General features: G+C 42.6%; 1 protein-coding gene across 4 annotated transcripts; it reads left to right on the forward strand.

The window, feature by feature from the left end:
- The first annotated feature begins 155 nt into the window (after positions 1–155).
- SEC22C (SEC22 homolog C, vesicle trafficking protein) lies at positions 156–19,057 on the forward strand. Of its 4 annotated transcripts, none has more exons than XM_048313082.1 (8): positions 156–237; positions 4,497–4,685; positions 5,127–5,336; positions 7,214–7,377; positions 8,770–8,952; positions 13,497–13,615; positions 14,204–14,269; positions 15,529–19,057. In XM_048313082.1, exons 3-8 carry the CDS (start codon positions 5,155–5,157, stop codon positions 15,727–15,729), a joined length of 915 nt encoding a protein of 304 aa, XP_048169039.1. In that variant the 5' UTR covers positions 156–237; positions 4,497–4,685; positions 5,127–5,154; the 3' UTR covers positions 15,730–19,057. The 4 variants fall into 4 exon arrangements, with proteins under 4 accessions (XP_048169039.1, XP_048168962.1, XP_048169196.1 ...); XM_048313005.1 differs by having other exon boundaries at positions 4,497–4,548; XM_048313239.1 differs by lacking the exon at positions 156–237 and adding an exon at positions 2,696–3,051.
- Positions 19,058–19,636: the final 579 nt, after the last annotated feature.

Raw genomic sequence — 19,636 nt, forward strand, 5'->3', positions numbered from 1 at the left:
CCCGGTCCCGTTCACTGCCCCGTTCCCTACCCCGTTCCCGGCCCCGGTCCCTTCCCCGGTCCCTTCCCCGTCCCCGGCCCCGGCCCCGGTCCCGGCCCCGTTCCCCCCGGTCCTCCCGGCGCTGTCCCGGCGGTCCCCGCGCGGCCGCTCCGCGCCGCCGCCTCGGTGGTGAGGCGGGCGGGGCCGGCGCTGAGGGAAGCCGGAGGCCGAGGCCGCGGGGCTGCCGGGGGACGGGAGGTGAGCGGCGGAGGGTCCTGGGTGGGTAGGGGGACACTGAGCCTGCTCTTCATCCTCTTCCTCTGCCGCCGTCCCCTCCGCATCCCCGGGGCGGGGCGATCCGGGGCGTGTGCGTGGGTGGAACGGTGTGGGGGGTGTGAACTGGGAAGGGACTGGGGTAAACTTGGGGTGTGGGGGGGTGTTTAGGGGGGTTGAGGTGCTTGGGAAGGCGATGAGGGGAGTGTGGGGATGTGGTGGTGAGCAAAGGGATGTGTGTGTTGGGATCCCGTGGCATGGATATAGGATTTGGGGGTTCCTTGGAGTGCTTGAGGGGTAGAGGAGGAGGCGTGGGTTGGGCTGGGGATGCCTTGGGGTTTATATGAGCAGGGATAACGTGAGGGCTTGGGAGCTGCGGGATGGGAGTAAGATTTGGGGGTATCCGGGTGCTTGAGGGATGTGTGGAAGGCCCTGTCAGTACAAAGCAGTGCCCCGAGTGGGGGCATGGGTGTGTTTGCTTTCAAGGTGTCCGAGTTAATTGAAGAGTGTGGGAACGGGGTTCTTTCAGGGATTTTAGGATGCTTAATGTGGGGGAGGAGAGGTGTGAGTGGGGTGTAGTTATGTGTAGTGTGAGCGGAACAGGATGGATGTGGGATGGGTCCGTTGTTACATGGGCTGGGGAAGGTACAGGGATGAGCTGGTGGGATTTGGGAGGCGTCAGGGTTCAGGCGGATGGGGTGGGTGAGTATTTGGGAACAGGTGAAGTGGCCGGTGTTTCTGAGAGATGAAGGTGGGGCAGAGCTTCAGAGCATGACAGAGTTGTTGCAGTGTGGTTTGGGCGAGGGTTTGGAGGATTTTCTGTTGGGATAGTGGGGTTGATGTGGGAGCTGGATGCTGGGGTTGGAGGTTTGTGTGTGCTTGATTTCTGGTAGTTCGCAGGAAACTGTGTGTGCAGACAGATTTGTGATGATAAGGGTTTTTCCACATGCTTCCCCCTTGGGGATAAGAGTAAGCCTGTAGGATTTATAGGAGCCTAAAAGCTCTGGATATGCACAAATCCTGTGTTAAAATTTGAGATAGCAGTGTGTTTCAAATTGTTTTTACTCACTTCTCAGTCTGGAGAGTGGCTCTGGTTGTGCTGTGGGCCTGGGATGTCTGTGGGTGCTCAGCACTGCTGGGGGCATGGAGGGAGAGCAGCTGGGAAGGATCAGGTGGATACTGGTCCAATCTTAGAAGATGAGAAATTTAACAGCACTTTGGATTTGTTTTTTTATGTATCTGAGAAGAAGATAAAATCCCCTTTGTGATCCCTCAGGGGTGTGATAAATCTCCCTCATGAGCCACATCCTTGTTGGGTGAGACCCAAAGCAGCACTGGAGCTGCAGCTCAGGTTTTGTGTTTAATGAGTCAACCTGAATCTCTTTCATGTTCTGGCATCCCACCTGTAGCTGTCCAGGACTCCCTCTGGAAGTCACCTGCCTGAGAAAGGATGCTTTAGTGCAATAGTCACGTGTCCAGAAAACTTCACATTCTGCTTCAGGGCCATGGTAACATCCATTAAAGCTTTTAGCTGTTCCTTCAGCAGGAAGGTCCGAACTGGGTTTGAAGCTGGACACCTCAAGAGAGCAGAGAAATGTGGCTCTGAGCAGGGAGAGAAGGCAAAAGCTGGAGAAAAATCCTGGTAACATTTTTGTGAGTGTTGTGCCATTCTTGGAAGGAAACCTGCTTTTGATGATTTGGTAATTTTTGAAAGAACCAGGTTTTTAACATAATCCCCCTCATGAACTCTGCACTAGTTTTCATTTGCTTTCACAGCCTTTTGAGCAGATTGTTTTCTAAGTCCAGGCAATAAAGCAGGAGTTTGCTGAGCATTTGGAGAAGTGTGGCCTGGTGAGTTGGCTGTAATCTTCTTAACCCAGTGGAGCTTGCGTAACACGCAGTAAAGTGCAGCAGGTCTGATTGAGGCTGCCTTGATAATCCCTACACAGCCACTGGAGAGAGTTGGCTGCTCCTTGGGAAGTGAGGGAAGGAGGAATTGTGCTCCAGGTCACTTAGATACACTGAAGAATTGTTTGTTATGAGATTGGTGCTGTTAATGCACTAAGTAGTCTTATTCTGAAGCATTGTTGGATGTACAGGTGCTTCAAGTAATGAAAAAACAACTTTGTTTCCTTCAGTCATAAGTTATAGCTTGTTCTTCTGAAATAATTGCTTGAAATACTTCCCAAGGTTCTGCTTTGTGCCAGAACAGGCAGTCTGATGCTGATGTGATGTTATCAATTGTGAACTCTGCAGGATTTGATATTGCTGAACCCAAAGCCTTGAGGACATTGTCCAAGTTCAGAACCAAGGTCAAAGAGCTGCCATGTACAGGCGGGTGCAGAACTTTGGGCTGCTGATGGTGTGCAGACAGAGAGACTGCCGGAGGAAAGGGCAGCCAGTGTGACACAGTGACAGCATCGAGTCAGCTGCTTATGTGCACATTTTGATCAGCCCAGCAAGTTGTGATACTTTGTGCTTGGTCACAGGTGACGTGGCAAAAGTGGCTTGCAAGTAGTTAAAATTCCAAGGGCAGTGACAGTAGTGGCTGTTACTTGCCAAAACAACACAGTTCTAGACATCATCTGGTGGGCAAGTAGCAAGGGCTTGTGCCAAAGGAAAAGGAAAACCCAAAGCCTCATTTTCTGAGGAAGGAGCATGGACTCATTTCTCCACTGAAGTCTGGCATTTAATTTGGAAGTTTTCCTGGTGGACACCTGATCTTTCTTTCCCAGACCAAAGGATCCCTCTGACAGGCAGCTGATACTCAGTGACAGCCTTAGGCACTGCAGCAGGAAGGTTTGTATGTCTTGGAAAGTTGGAAAACTCTCTGTGTGCAGTTGGTTAACTGTAGGTGATGTTATCCTTGGTGGTTAATAAAAAATATATATATGTTTAAATTTAAACTCTTGTTGTTAGTGGCATAGGGAGCTGAATAATTTCATAAGCTTGATAGGTTTTAGAAAATATCTTTGATTTCTAAGTTTGGTACTTCTTCATTTTCCTGATCATCTTCTGGCTGTTTTGGGGTTATTTTGGAGCTAAACTTCATCAGCATTACCAACCCTTCACCCTAAAAATGTGCTGTTCTGAGCAAGTGTGCTTAGAAGTTGGCTGTGTTAAAGTTAATATTTCTGCTAAACTTCATTTTTTTGGGATTTATTTCACTTTCATGTAAAAGTTTTCTGCACTCTTTTATCAATGGCTACGAGCACAACACATTTAAGATGGATGGGATGTTTCAAGCTGATTTATAATAATCATGATTTTTGTTGAAATTCTTTTTGATGTGTGTTGAAGTTCCTGAGTTTAGTTTGCAACTTAAATGACAGCTGGAGAACTGTGAGAGGGATTGTGGAAAAAAACCCACATCTAATTCTTTAATCTTCATTTGAAAAGTTCAAGATAACACTTCTCAAGAGATGTCTGATCTTCTGTAGTTTTAATCTGCTTTTCTAAGGAAACAAGTTTTGTGCCATTGTGCTTTCTGCTCATTCCTCTGGTAATTATCCTCTGATAATTGCAGTTGCTTTAACGTGCTGGCACCTTGGACAGAGGGATGGTTCCCACAGTTTATGTGGGAATGGTTCCTGTGGGGTAGAAATGAGACCCTTTAGCGCTGCCTGTGGCAAGAACTCAACCCTTGGCAGACATCAGGAGAGTTTATGGTGCCTGAGTTAGAAAAGGTTTTGCTCTCTGGACTTCTTAGACAAGAAAAGCTCGTCCTGATGAGCCACATTTCAAAGGCACTTTGAGCATCCTAATGAATTGTGTGATACAGGGCTGGTCAAAGCAGTCGTTCTCCCTATCAAAAGTTTGAGTTCACAATGTGATTTTTTTTCTTTTTTCTTTTTATTTCCCCAATGCTTTGTTTCTGTAGTTTGCCTGAAGCCAAGTAAATGCCTTTGGTTTTCCTTTCTTCCCCTTTTTTCCCCATGACTTGTTTGTGATAATCCCTTAAAATTTGCTGATTTAGAGCTGCTCTTTTACTGATACAACTTCAAAAAAATTATGATTGGGACATCATAAATATTTTGCATAACATTCCACAGTGTCTTTGAACGAGTCTAGAAATTAATATATTGGACAAGAAAATGAGTTGTTTGTTTTCCTTGAGGGAAAACACTTCCTAGGATATGTTTACCCACTTCACAGGAGATCTGATGGTAAATATGTGTGTAAATGCAGGTAATCAATTAGTTTTTTAAACTAATTTTTAATTAGTTCATTCTATTCTCTTTCAGAGATGATGTGAAGTGCTGTTAATCCTCTGACACCGTGCCCTGGATCCTCATGGTATGTCTGAAGGACACATCTCTGCATGTTCTGAATGTGCCAGGTGAAGCCCAAGAATAACTTTCCATGGGAGTTTGTGACCTCTTAAAGAGGAAGAAGTCAAGAGAGGGCAACTTTTATTCTATATTTAGCCCTAGGTGAGTCTGTGAAAAGAATCTGACAGGCTCTAGCCTAAAATTTATTTTTGGATTTGTGTGTTACACTAGAAAATAGAGAACCGCCACACTCAGGCAGCTTTTTGCAGCTCCAATGTAGATGCAGCACATCAGTGGGGCTTAGCAGCTTACAAAAACACCTGTAAGGCTTCCCTCAGCATTTCTGATGCTTTGGGTAAAGCAGGAGGGAAAACAGGAATATTTTTCAGCTAAGTAATTCCCCTATCAAATCCCCTGCCTCCCCTTTTAATCTGAGAGGCAAAAACTGGACAGAGCCACGAGCTTTGAGAAGAGTTTGGTTGCCTTTCAATGGCAGAGGTGTCACCAGAGGTGCTGTTCAATTCCAGTGCTGCATTAACTCTCATCCTCACGTATTCCTGCCTGGCGTTTCGGAATGAACTGAATTGAACCTTTCCTTTCCAGGTTGTCCTCATGAATACTCCTGTGGAGAATGTCCATGATCTTCTTTGCCTGTGTGGTGCGGGTGAGGGATGGACTTCCCCTCTCAGCCTCCACAGATTTCCATCTCAACCAGGACTTTCTGGAATGCAGGAAGAGATTGAAGGCGTTATCCTCAATGCTGGCGCGGTATCCGAGTCGAGGCACGGCAAAAGGACGTAACCTGAGCATTCAGTGAGTTCCTGCTCTGCTTTGCTTGGGTTTTTGGGCTTTAATTTTTGAAATAATTCTCTTGGGGATTAATTGAACTCTGGGTATGGTCTGTAGTGCCTAATTCCAGTCTGAAATCCCACAGTGCTTGTCTAGGTTGTAAACGCCGAGGATTTTGAAACCTTATTCCTCAGCTCCTGCTCAGAATAGTGAGCATGTGCTTAGTTATATATTTGTATATATTTATATATTCATATATTGTATTTTGTATGTTAATTTATATAAATACACATACATAACTGTTATTTAATACTATATTATATTTACACATTTCATTTTATTTATACACTTACATTTATACAATTGCATTTATTTATATATTTTATATATATTTATATGTATATTTACTTATACATATCTACATATACATATTTACACTATATTTATACATATTAGGTATATATTTGTATATACTTTCCTTATTTTATTTATATATATTTTACTCACGTTAATTTTCATTTTGTGTAGCAAAAATGGGCAGTGCTTGTTACTTTTAGGAACTGGAGTGTCATGGATTTCTACAAATCCCTTTAAGAGGGCATCCAAGTGCCTTGGAATGACTTAGTTGAGGAGAAGAAATGTATTAAAGAAATTACAGAGAAAGAAATGAAGAAATTAGTTTAAACTCATTTAAGATATGAGTTTTAGCTTGTGGTTGCCTTTCTGGTAAGCAAGTGGAAGAAAACTTTAAGTGACCCTAAGCTAAAACTAAGCATCCATTTTAGGGGGAGTTAAAAAATACATGAATTTACACTGAAACAGTTGGAAAAGCAGAGATTTTCATCTCAATTCCTTTTCAGTCAAAGCAAACTCGTGCCCTTTGATGCCAACAAGTCCTGCTGCTTTTATCTGCTGTGATCTGTGCAGAAGCAGCTCAGCCCTGGCTCTGGAACGGGAGCAGTGCAAATGGATACGTGGGAAAAGGCCATAAATTATGGACAGCTTGGAAAAGGGGGTTTTAGGCAGGCATGGTGTTGATCCCCAGCTTGAGCTGGGAGTAGCAGGAATTTGGGGAATCTACCCAGTGGAACTGGGCTGGCAGAGCCAAGCAAAGCTGTAAATCCCAAGAACACAGTATAGCAAATAAATAAAAATGTGGTGAAATAGAAACCATGAGTAGGAAGTGAAGTTGGGATAAAATATAAGAACAGTAGAAAAGAGACAAATTGTTCAGTTCCAAAACTTGGGTGGTTTCCTGCTGACAAGTGGCTGGGCTGCAAGGGAAGATATCCCTCAGAAGTCTCCTGGAAGGTTTGGACCATCTGAGAGTGGAAACTTTCACATAAATATGGATTCAGTGTTAGAGGAAGCCCTTTTAGAGTAGAATTCTTATTGCGATGTAGCAGTAAGCATTTGAAAATCTTGGGTTGTGTACATTAGTAACTATCTCTTGCTGTTAATATGATGTTACCATGTTCAAGGGGAACAAGGAATCCATCTGCTTCCTGGGAACAAGCTTCCTTGCTTTTACTTTTTTTTCTGCATTTTCTTTCAAAATTGGTTTTCTGGACATCTTGGTTTTTATTAGTGTGATTTAAAGCCAGCCTGGGAAAATAATGTCCTCGATTTGTACTGATGTACTAATTTCATAAAGTCTGTGTTGTGATCTTCACTGTGCTCAGGCATCCTGGATGAGTTAAGAATAAACAATTGTTTAAGAATAAATAGCTCTACAGGGATTGCAGGATTTTGACAACAACAAAAATGACATTTTTTGCAGTCTGCTCTCTCAGCTCAGTCTGTACATTTTGTTTTGACAGCAAGCACAGCTTCATCCTCACATTCAGCAGGACTTTCACCTTTTTATGTTGATGTGATTTTTTTTAAAATTTCTATTTCAGTTTCCTTTCTTCTGGGGATGTTGCCTGCATGGCAATCTGTTCCAGCAGCTACTCGACCATCATGGCCTTCTGCTTCCTGGAAGAGCTTCGGTGGGAATTTGCTGCTTCCTACAACACAAGGAGCATCAGTTCAGCTTCCAGACCATATGCTTTTATTGAATTTGGTTTGTAACTTTGTTCTCTAATAGTAAAAATCCTCTCTCTGCCAAATTGATGGTGTTAAACAACATCTCCTGGCCAAAGCCTGATGATAAAAGTGACTCTGGGTACGCCTTTGCCTGCATGTGGAAGGGAAGGGGGAGATCTTAATACCTTAAACTATTTGAGGGTTTGGTTTGTAGTTCCTGAGAGTTCATCTATTATGAACAAAGTGCTGTGGTGATTGATGAACAAGCAGAGAAGAAAAAAGAAATTGATATCTCAGACACTTTCTAACTTAATTAAAAAAATCTGACGAGTGGAGACGGATGAGTATGGGAAAAAAGGGAGACAGAATAGATTATTATGGGCAGCTTTATTTCTGGCATGACTTGGAGTCATAATACCTCAGAACCATGCCCAGTGGTTCATTTTTAACCTGATATAATTTGTTTTCTTGCCAAGTAGCAGCTGTTCTACTGAACCTCACACCTTTGAAAGACACAATTCCCTTGCAGTGAGAAACTTTTCTGGAAAAGGATAATATCCTGCAGTGGGTTTGCACACTTCTGTCCAGATTTCAGTAACAGTGTTAAACTCAGGCTTAAAAGCTTGAGAAATCCATCAGGAAAACTTCTTATAGAGCCATGTTGGATTTTGGGTGGATTCCCTGCAGGGCCCATTACAGCCAGGATGTAATTTCATACTGAGGTCCACATTAGCTCTTTTTTTTTTTTTTTTTTTTACACTTGAGTAAGAGTTGGGGAATTTCTAGCCTCTTTTAATTGCATAAAGCTTTTTTTTTTTTTTTTTAACCAGAAAAAAGCATTTTTTGGTCAGTTTTATTATTATACTTTATTGTGTTACAGAGTGGCAAATATTACCGTGTGGTAATTTATTTATTAATCATCTTCTTTCCTATGTTTGGATCTAAGATGCACTTGATGCCTGAGATCTTAACCTTTTGTTTGGTAGTTACAGATAATTTTTATTATTATTTAGATAAGATATTAGAAGAAATTCTTCCCTGAGAGGGTGGTGAGGCCCTGGCACAGGCTGCCCAGAGAAGCTGCAGCTGCCCCTGGATCCCTGGAAGTGTCCAAGTCTAGGCTGGAACAACCTGGTCTAGTGGAAGGTGTCCCTGCCCATGGTAGGGGCTGGAATGAGATGACCCTTAAGGTCCCTTCCATCCCAAACCTTTCTGTGCTATAAAATACCTAAAAGAAGTCTTTTTGTTCCTTAACCATCAGTGGAATTTTATACCTGAAACCAATAAGAAAAGAAATGAAGGAATTCAGACAATCCAAGAGAAAGCTATGATACGATAAAATATCACCCTAAGTAAAGTTGTAATAATACTAAGGGTTAATTAAGCAGTTTTTCAGAGCTGATTGCAGCAGGTTTTCCTGTTGTTTCAGATAACATCATTCAGAAGGTGAAACACCATTTCAACAGCACCCGTGGCTCCCGGGCCAGGGCCAGCTGGGAGAAGGTGGAGGAGGAGCTGAAGCTGCAGCCCCCGGTGCAGCTGCAGCTGGAGGCCACGGAGCTGCTGAACGGGCTGAGCAATGGAGGGCACGCAGGAGGCCATGTGGAGGTTGGTAAGTTACTACTACGCCAGGTGACAGGAGATTTCCTCACCCTCGTCCTGCACGTGGCACCAAAACACGTGGCAGGGTCCTTTTGTACTGAGAAATGTGCGTTTGCATCGTGTGTATGAACCCAAAAAAAGGCTTTTTCTGTCATAGTAAACAACATATGGGCTTTCCATTGCAGCAGGTATGCAGCAGAGCTTTAGAGACTGCTGTGGAGCCTTTTTCCAGCCTTACATCAGCTTCTCTGTATGGAAAATATAGCCTGGGCTTGATATTTTCTGTGTGAAATTCTCTTCTTTTAAAATCTTTGTGTGTTCAAGTTTTTAAAGAAGCCCCACTGATTCATAGCTTGTTACAAACTCATAATGAAAGATCTGTCATTATAGTCTGAATGAGTTTCTTCAGCCTTGAGGGAAGAAAAAATGAGAAAAATACGAGCTGAGGGTAAAACTCTTGTTCTGAGATTGTCTGGCTTGAGTTGTTCTCCCCTCCTTGCTTTTTCCTTCTACCTTATTTTGTAAAATTTAATGCATTTGACTAAAATTTTGAAAGAGGGTTTATGTATCTGTATAAACAACACAGAGGCTTGACAGGGCACTTTTTTGTGGCAAAACCTAACATTTTACCTGCTTTTGAAGTACCGACCTCTACTTCTTTATTATAAAAATGGTACTTCTCACTTGTGTTTCAGCTGCACAGTCCAGGTCCTGCCTGCCTCCTCCACAAATGAAATCATACAATTATTTAGATTGGAGAAAACCTTTAAGATCATTGAGTCCAACCAGAAACCAAACCCTGCCAAGTCCACCACTAAACCAATTTCTATTTTAATCCTATTAGCACGATGGTTTAAATGCAGCTGGAGTGCCATGAGCTTGTATTTCCTTTTTTTTTCTTGTTGTTCTTGGCTTATGAAGCACTAAAAAAGTTAAGTTCCAATTGCTCAATCTTATTGTTTGTGATAGATGAGCTGGAATCTAATCTGACATAGGTATTTTAAGTTAGAGTACGGAGGGGCACTGGCCAGGAGGAATTAAAAATAGAATGGAAACCACTTTATTTGCCAGTCAGATTTGTGACTGCTCTTCAGAACTGTGCTTGAAGGTTAAATCTTTTCATGTTGTGACAGGGCTTGGAAATTCTTTGCACTTTTTTTTTGAATTTTGAACAGCTTCAGTGCCAGTAAATATTTGTGATGTAGTCTGTGTCCACAGATCAGAAATACATTTTCACTTCTCTCTTATTCCTAATTGCTTTCCTTTACTTTCCATCTGGCTTTTTATTTCTGGCTATTTCTCTGGTCTAACCCAAATGCTCTTACAGATTGTTCTGCCTTTATTTTAAGGATCATGTTTATGATCATCTGTTTGCCTCCACTGGAGTCAGCTTTCCTGGCTTGTGTCTCTCTCCTCTCATCATTCCCTACCAGCTGAATCCCACTTTGCTGCTCTAAGTTTAGCTGTGTGCATAGTGTTTGTTCCATATTAATGTTATTTATATGATGGCTCTGCTCTACAAGAGACTGTTTGAAATGCTGTGGCTGCAGGAGAGCAGAATTTAATTGTGACTGCACTCCCTGGAGCAGATTGATCGATCCAGGGATGATCCAAGCATCCCTCTCCTCACATGGCTGGAGCTGCTCCTGGCTTCTTTGGAGCTGGGTGAGCTCATCCTCTGGCTCCTCAGTTTGGTGTGAAAAGGCTCAGAAAAGTCAGGGCAGCTTTGTCCTTGTTAGTATTTATGAGAACAAGAGATTTTTCTTTTATTTCCATTCTTTCTGCTGCTTGTTCCTTCCTTTGTTAACTAAACCCAGCCCAACTCTTGCTACAAAAACCCTCTCCTGGTACCCTTGACCACACCCACACATCCCTGGCTGCTGCTGCAGAGCCCCACTCGTGTCAGTGTGGGCACAGCTGGTGCTGCTCCAGAGGACACTGGGGCTGTGTGCAGGGGACTCTGAGGGGCTTTCTGGCAAGAGGGAAAGTTTTCACATCACAGGTGGCCCTGGGAAGCAGCAGAACAATTTGTGCCACTTGTCTTGTGAGTGAGCTGGTAAATCCTGCAGCTCCTCTTGATGAGTGTTCTTCATCTTTTACAGGCACACAGGGAGTCCTTCAGAGGCTTTTACAAGGGGTTTTTTTGAAGCTGTCTCACTCTCTGCCTTTTGTGTGCTTGTATTTTAGTTTAAACTGCTGGAGTGTGACTTCATTTCTCACTCCTGGTGCTCTTTCTGCAGAGCTTTGAGCGAGTGACTCACTGTCCAACCCTCGTGCTGTGCCTGCAGGAGGCAGATCCGAGCTGCTGCAGACTCTGGTGTCTCCTTCCAATGAAATGGCCAGAGGCCTCTCCAGAAAATCTTTCATGGGCAGAGGTTTCAATTTCTTCACCGTGTGAGGGTGTTTGCACAGAGTTGTTCTGTACATGTTCAAACCTGCTGGTGCATCGCCCACAGCTCCCAGAATGTTTCTGTGAGGATGTTGTGCTCTGAAGTGCACAACTTCTGTGCTTGAAGAGTCAAATCAATGTGAAACCTAATTAGTGTTTATTTGTGCTTGTGCAGAGTTGTGCTGGCTCGAACTAAGAGTGTCTGTACTCTCTTTTTCCCTTATTTAAGCCATTCTAGTATGAAATCCTCTTTATAAAAATATGACTGAATTCACCCAAGGAAGGGAAATAATTTTCCCTTAGCAGGACCCATCTCACTTCTCTGTGCAATTTCAGTTTGTGAGTTAAACCTCAGAATTTAACAGCAGAAATAAATCTCTGCAGCAAACCATTTCAAGACCAGTTTTCACAGAATCTGAACCCCGAGCAACTGGATATTTTAATCTCCCCCGCATTTGTGACAGCAATTCTTTTTATCCTCCTGGACTTAAAAAATGTAACTTTTACATAATATTTCGTGCTGCAGAAGCAGTATATTGAGACCTACATTGTTCTTCCCTAGGGACTGGGAACTCTTGGCACGTGTAGTTTGCAGGATCCTGCTCAATGAATGCCACTTGTGCTTGATAATTATAATTTGTTTGGGAGACATTTCACGCCTCTGAAGTAAACCTTAGAATTTGAGGAAATGAAACAGTCTTTATTAGGAAATATCTGTGGGAGAGTTACACATATATATAGCTGCAACATTATTTAATGAATCAAAAATAGGAAGTAGGAATAGCAGGAGAAAATAGCAGGAATCTGAATTCTGGGGTCAGTGAATGAATAAAGATGCTGCTACAAGTTCTTTTTAAATGTCAGTGTGTAGCAAAAGAAAAGCCAAATTGCCTGTGAGTGACAGAGTTACACCATTCCCAGTGTAATATCCAGTAATGCTCCCTAAAGTGAGACATATCACATGGAGTTAATACAGTTCCTTTTGCAGTTGCTTTGGAGCTGAGATTATGGATGTGTGAGTGCATGCCAGACAAATTAATTGCAGAGACATGGATGAAAGGTGCTTTACAACCCTATATCAATTTGTCACCAAAGCTTTTTACATCCATCTATCAAAATCTCTCTTGAAGGAGGAGGCAGGAGTGTTTTCCTCTCTGAAATCATGTGGTGGCTGTTGTGGTGTTTCTTCTGTCACTGAAAGGATGCCAGAGGTGCAGTTTATCTCTACTAGTCAGGATCTGGATACACCTGGACAGAGGGAGAAGATCCTGAGGGCTGGATCATTTTCCTGAGGGCTCATTCATTCTCTCCTGTGTCTTGGGGATGTTGGTGCAGGAAAAGAGCTGGGTTTAGTATCTGAGCTGGAAATTACCATTTTTTATTAAGCTGACAGTGTCCTACTTGGGGTGATCCAAGGGCAGAGATGAAATGTAGGTGAGGATCAAGGTGTGGAAAGTGTTGTTGAAGAAGCGAGGGAGAGCTGGAGGTGGGCTGTTGGACAGCCCTGAATTAGAGGCAGCAGACTCCAAAGCTAAACACACATTTATGATAATTGCTTTGACCTTAATTAGGGATGTATCAATGAGATTATCCGAAGAACTGCTGTTCAGCAGTTCAGGTGTTAAGTAGTAGCAGAGAAGGTGGGAAAGGAAGGAGGAGATAATTCACTACGTGTGAAACGTGGGCAGCCTGAGCCCTCCAACTGCCAGTGGGAAGAAATACTTTAATTACTGCTTAAGGAGGAGATGAATTGCTCCTTGCTGTGATGGGTGGCTGAAATCTAACCCCTTTCCCAGACCTTTGGTATCTTTTCTGCTGACCTTTGAGGAGTGCTGAGCATCCTCATCTGCTGTAATAAACAAAAAATTGTATATGTGCACCATAATAGAAGACACTGATGCCAAATAGGTCAAGAAAAAGTCTGTTGCTGACCTGTTTAAAAATACTCTAGAGCTCTTGCTGATTTCTGGATGTCTGAAGGACTGAATACTGTAGTGCAACAAAAAAAAAGGGGGTTCTGTTTATAATCAGTCTTCCCTGGAGCAAGCATGAAAGGTTTTGGGAGTGTTTAAAACCCACATAAGGTAGTTGTGGTGTTTTCTATTAGAAGATTGAAAGTAACAGTGCAAACTTTCACTGATGTCTGGTTTTCCTTTCTTTCTAAGTCCCTACTTACAGAATGCAGCCCGTGACCCCCCTGGGGATTCTGTCACTTGTTCTGAACATCATGTGTGGAGCTCTGAACCTCATCCGAGGAGTTCACCTGGCAGAATATTCCTTTCAGGTAACCCTGATTGCACTGGAACCTGAGAATGAGTCAAAGGCAGAGTTTTTGGGTAACCAGTTCAAGGGTGGCTGTTCTGCCCCGTAGCAGAGCACACATCTTTCCTCAAGAAGTGTTTTGTTTATCCAGGGAATGTACAGTAGGTTACTCACCTGCTGCACCTTGTGTGTTTTGTTGTAAATCACAACATTTGGCATTTTATTCTTTTTTAGAGAGGTTAAAATTTTGAGAAATATTTTATTCTTACCAGGCTACCTGGATTTTTTTCTCCATTCTTTTATTTTATTGTAGACCCTTTTCGGTAATTTTTTTTAAACAAACATGAGACTGTAAACAACTTTATAAAAGGGAAAAAAAAGTGTCCTGATTGTATCCTGACACAGTTTTATTTAGCAGGAACTGTCACATAAGCCTCAGTTCTTGGTGTCTTATCCAATGATATTGATCTTGGTGTTGAACACTGTGACAGTCAATCAACATAAACTGGGATAAGAGGTTCTTGACTATATTTATAATGTTCTCAAATATCAAGCAGCACTTGCTAAAAGCTGTGCCTGACGTAGTTGTCACTTCTTTTAATCCCAACAGGAGGACCATGAAGGAATTGGAAATGTGATAGCTTTTTTTCTACCTTTTCTAGCCTGTGTTTTTCAGGTATGTTAACTGCAAATAAAATTTTTTTTTGATTATTTTGCTACTATAATTCATGAGACAGAGTCCTTTTCAGCCAAGCAGAGGTTTCTAATATCCTACCTAGGTGATTCCACTGATTTATTCCAGTGGAGTGGTACAAAAGCAGTTCAAGGCACATTTTGACCCTTGGAAAATTGCATTTGCAGGCTTTTTCAGTGCTTCCATGTTTTGACAAGTCAGAGGGGGCTGGGTGTGATGGATAAATGCCATCCCAAAGTTGGTCTCCTCCCATAGGGATGGACACCACGTCTTCCTGTCAGGGTCAGACTTAGTGATGGGCTTTTGGAGCATGACCACCTTGAAGACTGAGCAAATACTGGACAGCACTATTGAAAATGGTCTAATTTACATGAAAAATTACATTGAATCCTGGTGGTTCCTTAGATTTTTTCTGTAATGGGGTTATTTTCTCTGACCTTACACGGAAGAGTTTGAATGAGGAAAATATAACATGCTCCAAGTGAAGAGCTCCTTGAATTCCTAAAACAGGGCTCCACAACCTTTAACTTGAGGGCAGTATATGCTGGAAAGTGTTCTATTCTTAGCCCGGCATTGCAGGAAGCTGCAGCAGTTTTGTTTCTAGGAATAACATTAATGCCTACAGTGTATCATTTATTGCCCTTGTTGCATTTGGATAATGGTTTGGGGACCACTATCTCCAGACTTTGATGTGTTTCTGGGGTTATTTATTGTATTATGATACATTTTAGTGTCTTTCAGCCTTCCTACTCCTCTGCTCATGGCAGAGCTTTGAGGTGAATAGATTAATTTAGATCTAATAGATTAATTTAGATCTAATAGGTTAATTTAGATTTAAATACTCGATGCAAGTTGTTTTTCACAAAGAAAGGCTCTGTGCTGCTTCTTTCCCTGTGAGTACCTGAAGCCAGGGAAGCTGAATCAAGGAGAGTTCTCTCTTCTCCTTTTGGTTTATAGCAGCTTCTTCCCAAACTGCTTGTGCATACATTGCAGGGTTTCTGTGTGCTGACCTCTGCCTGTGGCATCAGCACAGTTGGAAGCTGTGACCTGAGGTGAGAAAGGTTGATCTGTCACTGCCTGAGGGGAAAAAGTGACTCCTCTGTCAGCACTGGGAGCTTTAAATTTACTCTTAACGTGCTCAGCAGACAGGTTCCAGCTGTCCCAGGCAGAAATTCCCAGCTGCATCCCTGGTTTTGTGCATATAGCTCAGTGCTAACTCTCTCTCTCTGGTCCTTTTGCAGTGTTACCTGTACCTCTTCTACAGCTCAGCCAGGAAGGTGAAGACATTTGTGCTCCTTTTCTGTGTCTGTTCATGCAACATTTACTTGTATGGATTACGGAACCTCTGGCAAATCTCCTTCCACGTAGGAGTGGCTTCTCTTTCTTCTTACCAGATCCTGACAAGGCAGCTCCTGGAGAAGCAGCCTGACTGTGGCGTATGAAAAAAACTTGGGGTTTGCTACTCTGTTTTTACAACTTTTTCTTTTGTATTCACCTGGCCAAAAATAGCTCAGAGTGTTTTTTAACCATCCCTGGCAATGGTTATTGCAAGGAGAACAGTTCCAAGCAACTTGGGATAGGCAGGGTGCTGTAACTGTGTCCAACACACAGCAAGGGGTGCAGCTGTATTTAACATGGCAATGGTAGAGCTTGTCAGGTGTCACCAACAGATGGAAGTTCTTACCATCAACAAGCTTTTCCTCCTTGACTGCCACCATCCAGATAGCATTTTGCCATTTGTCTTACTGGCTCTGTGACAGTCTGGCAGATCAGTCTTGCCCTGCTGCTGCAAATACTCAAATTGTGTAGTAAAATGGAGGTAAAGTGATGGGGAACATTTTTGTCTCTAGAATTTGTGAAGATTCTTGGTAAATGTGAGTAAAGGGGTTGTTAGCTGTAATTAGATGAGTGCAGTATCGGTGGGGAAAATGGTGAGGGTGAGCTTCAGGGTCACTTTTCTAGGTTTGGAAGGACAGGAAAAGACTGTGGCTCTTTTATAAACCATAGAGTCTATAAATATCTCCTTGGCTGAACAGCACATTGCAGTTAAGTGTGTGCTCATGGGTTAATTGCAAATATGCTTGGGGCAGCAGAAAATAATCCAAGTGGGTGTAAGTGATCTGTCAGCTCATGTGGCCTTTGTTTCCTTGGCTAAGGTCACTTTTAGGATAAGGGCAGTTCCATGTTTGCTTGCTCTGTATGGATAATAAATCTTCCAAGTCTATTTATGACAGGCCACTGACTCCTTCACCTTCCTTTAAAAGAAAATTGAGTAGCTGGTGAGTAGAAAGCCATTTCCAGGAATGGAAAGCAAGAGCAGGTTCTCTTTGTTCTATAAAACACCTGTAGTGGTGAGTTCTCACACTAAGATGAGTTTTGAGTGTGCACCCTGGAATAGGGGACTGCAGAGCTGGAATTCCCAAGCTCTGCTGCACTGGGTGTTGTTCCCTGTCATGGATCGAGGTGCACATGGGCATTTTAGGGCATAGATGAATAATTTAGGCTGGCAGTTAAAAAAATGCATAGCAGTTTGATGCAGCTGTCCCTGAGGGGTTGTAGAGATCCAAACTGAGATGTAGAGAACTGTAGGTGTGTTATTGTGGAATTATGGTCCTAAAATTTCCTTTTATCCTTTTTTTCTTTCTGGTCATCCCCATTTCTTTCACCAAAGATTTATTTTTCCCCTCACATAATCTCTACCTCTGGTTGCAAAGAGATTAACATGCAGCAGAATTGTCTTTTTTGCAGGAACACTTAAGAAAATTCCTTTCTTGTATCTCAGTGAATTTTCCTGAAATCTCAGGATGCAAACACGAGGATCAGACCAGAAATTTGTGGTGCTGTACCTTGGAAGCACTTCTGGATGCAGCTGACTGCAGCAACAGCATCCATTACAGCCTGGACAGTCTCTAGGACATCAGGAGACTTAGTGCCAGAGCTTTTCCCAGGAGGAAAGTGTGAAAAATCTTTTTCACTGCACTTACTGTAGCAGCAACGTGATAAAAACCTCCAAACTATGAGGAGTAGTCTGGTAGGGAATGATGGAGGAATATTTTAGCCAGGCTTTTAAGGACACAGCTAGAGCTGTGTGCCATAAGGGAAAGGTTTTCTGTTGTAAGGGAGTGGATTAAAGTTGTTTGTCTGTCATTATCCCAGTTTTCTGTCAGAGTGCAAGTGGAGAAATGAAGCCAGAATTCAACCACTGTCCTTAGGACACCAGGATGACCCCACAGATGTGAGGGGTTTTGTACTGCTCTTAATTTTCATGCTGTTCAGTCCCAGTTTTCCTTGATAAATTACTTCTGGAGACTGCAGGGAACTCAGCCACGAGTTTGGATTACAAGTTTAAAAAAAAAAAAAACCCTGAAAGAAGAACACCCCAAAAACCTGACACTAGAAATGTGACACTTTGAGGGTAACGGATGCGAAGACTGATGGTGTTTTCCAGGAGCATAAACTGGGTTCCCATGGGGAATCATCCTGTGGGGAAAGGATGAAGCATTTTATACTACAGACAGACAAAACTTCATGAAAAGAACTTTAGGACAGGAGCCAACCCCCTGCTCTGCCTTTTTAGCCTCACTGTGGCTGAAGAGTCCAGAAGAGCTTTCCTGTTTCTCCTGGGCTTGGCTAAAGCCAGCCCTGCTCTGGCCTGAGGCTCACAGAGCATTCACAGCTGGGCATTCCTCAGCCTTGTACGGAGCTGACTGGAAAAGCTGGAACATGGCTGATGTTTCCCGAGCATCCAGCTGCTCTGTCCTGAAGCAAATCCATCCCTGAGCCAGGGGATGTCAGCCACAGCTCTGCAAAGGAATGCTAGACCAGGGTGTTTGGAGAATTGTGCAATTAAGAGTGGAGAAGGGTTTAATGCAGCTTTTATTGAATTGGTTTTCCTAAAAACATTTCAGTAAAATCAAACCAAATCAGCTGGTTCAGTTCTGCCTTTGCCTAAACTTTTTTTTTTTTTCCTTTGTGGATTTTTGGGGGGTGTGACTGAATCTTTAGATCTTTTCTACCCAATGACAAAGCTCTGGTTTGGTCTTGGTCTTAATCCCTTTGCAACCCTTTTTTCCCCCTGTAATATGTGTAAACCATATTAAGGAATCCACATGGATTAGTCTGTGTGCACTTTATAGGTTTGGGTTGGGATTCCAGGACGAGGCAGAGCACACAGAGTTTGACCTGGTTTTATTTTTTATTTGGTATTTATCCCATATTCACGTGGTATTTATACAGTTAAACATTCTCTCCTGGCAAAACAGCAAGAGGAATAGAATAGTTTACATTGATCTCAGTGCTTTAAGATTTAATAAAAAAGAATGACTTGCAGTTTGAGAACATAAAATCTGACTCATAACGTGGGATTATTCCTGTATTGAATCAAATCCCCAAAGAGGAATCCATCTCTTTTTGTTCAGCTTTAAACTGGTTAATGTGGTTTGGATTGCATCTTCTTCATTCTGTCAGTTTGCAAGATAAGTCTTTCGGAAACTCTTTTCCTCACCCAGCAGCTCAGCGCAAGAAAATTGGCAAAGAATAAACTTCAATAATTTCAAGATTTGCAGTGCTTAGTCACTTTATGAAGCTGGTAATTCTCTGGCTTTTTTTTCCTTTCTCCCAAAGACCTATGGAGTTTGTAGAAGGTGGGCTGGTACCTTTTTAGACATTTTTGCACTGTATTAATAATTGAACCTGTGTAAATGTGTATAAAATCATTTTGCATGTGTATGTATATATGTACATATATCTAATAAATGGCTTTTTTTGTAATGGTTGTCTTCATTCAGAGTTTGAAATGAACTGATTATATTAGAAATTAACTGATTATATTTCAGACATTTTCAGTGATCCCTGTGGCCAGTTCATCAGTTGAACCATAGAAACATATTTATAAATATATGTATAGGAATTCAGTTATCCAAGCAGGAGATTGCAGGAGGCTGTGATAGAATCTCTTTTGCTCTTTATTTTCAGAGACTCTTGGAGGCTTTTCCTGCAAAACTTGTGTGTTGAAGTGCATGAAATGAGATGTAACACACCCCAAGGGTGCCTTTCCAGCTGCTGCCAGGGAGTAGTGGGGACGTGGCAGTCTGCAGGTGCATTTTTAGCCTTAATGAAAACAGGCCTGCTAATTAGTCTGTCCCTACTAAGGGCTTGTGAACTTTTTTTGGGCAATTTCAGCCACCTTTGGTAACTGAAGAGACAGATTCAGCAGCGTTACAGTAAAGAGGGGCTTGATGTGACAGAAAATGCAGCTTTCTCACCACTGGAATGGGATGGGTTCGTGTGTGGGAGAGATGCTTTGTGTGACAGGACTCAGGAACCAGAAAATAAGGCAAAAATCTAAGA

The sequence above is a fragment of the Corvus hawaiiensis genome, chromosome 1 (assembly GCF_020740725.1).
Source record: "Corvus hawaiiensis isolate bCorHaw1 chromosome 1, bCorHaw1.pri.cur, whole genome shotgun sequence".
In the NCBI taxonomy this organism is placed as follows: domain Eukaryota; kingdom Metazoa; phylum Chordata; class Aves; order Passeriformes; family Corvidae; genus Corvus; species Corvus hawaiiensis.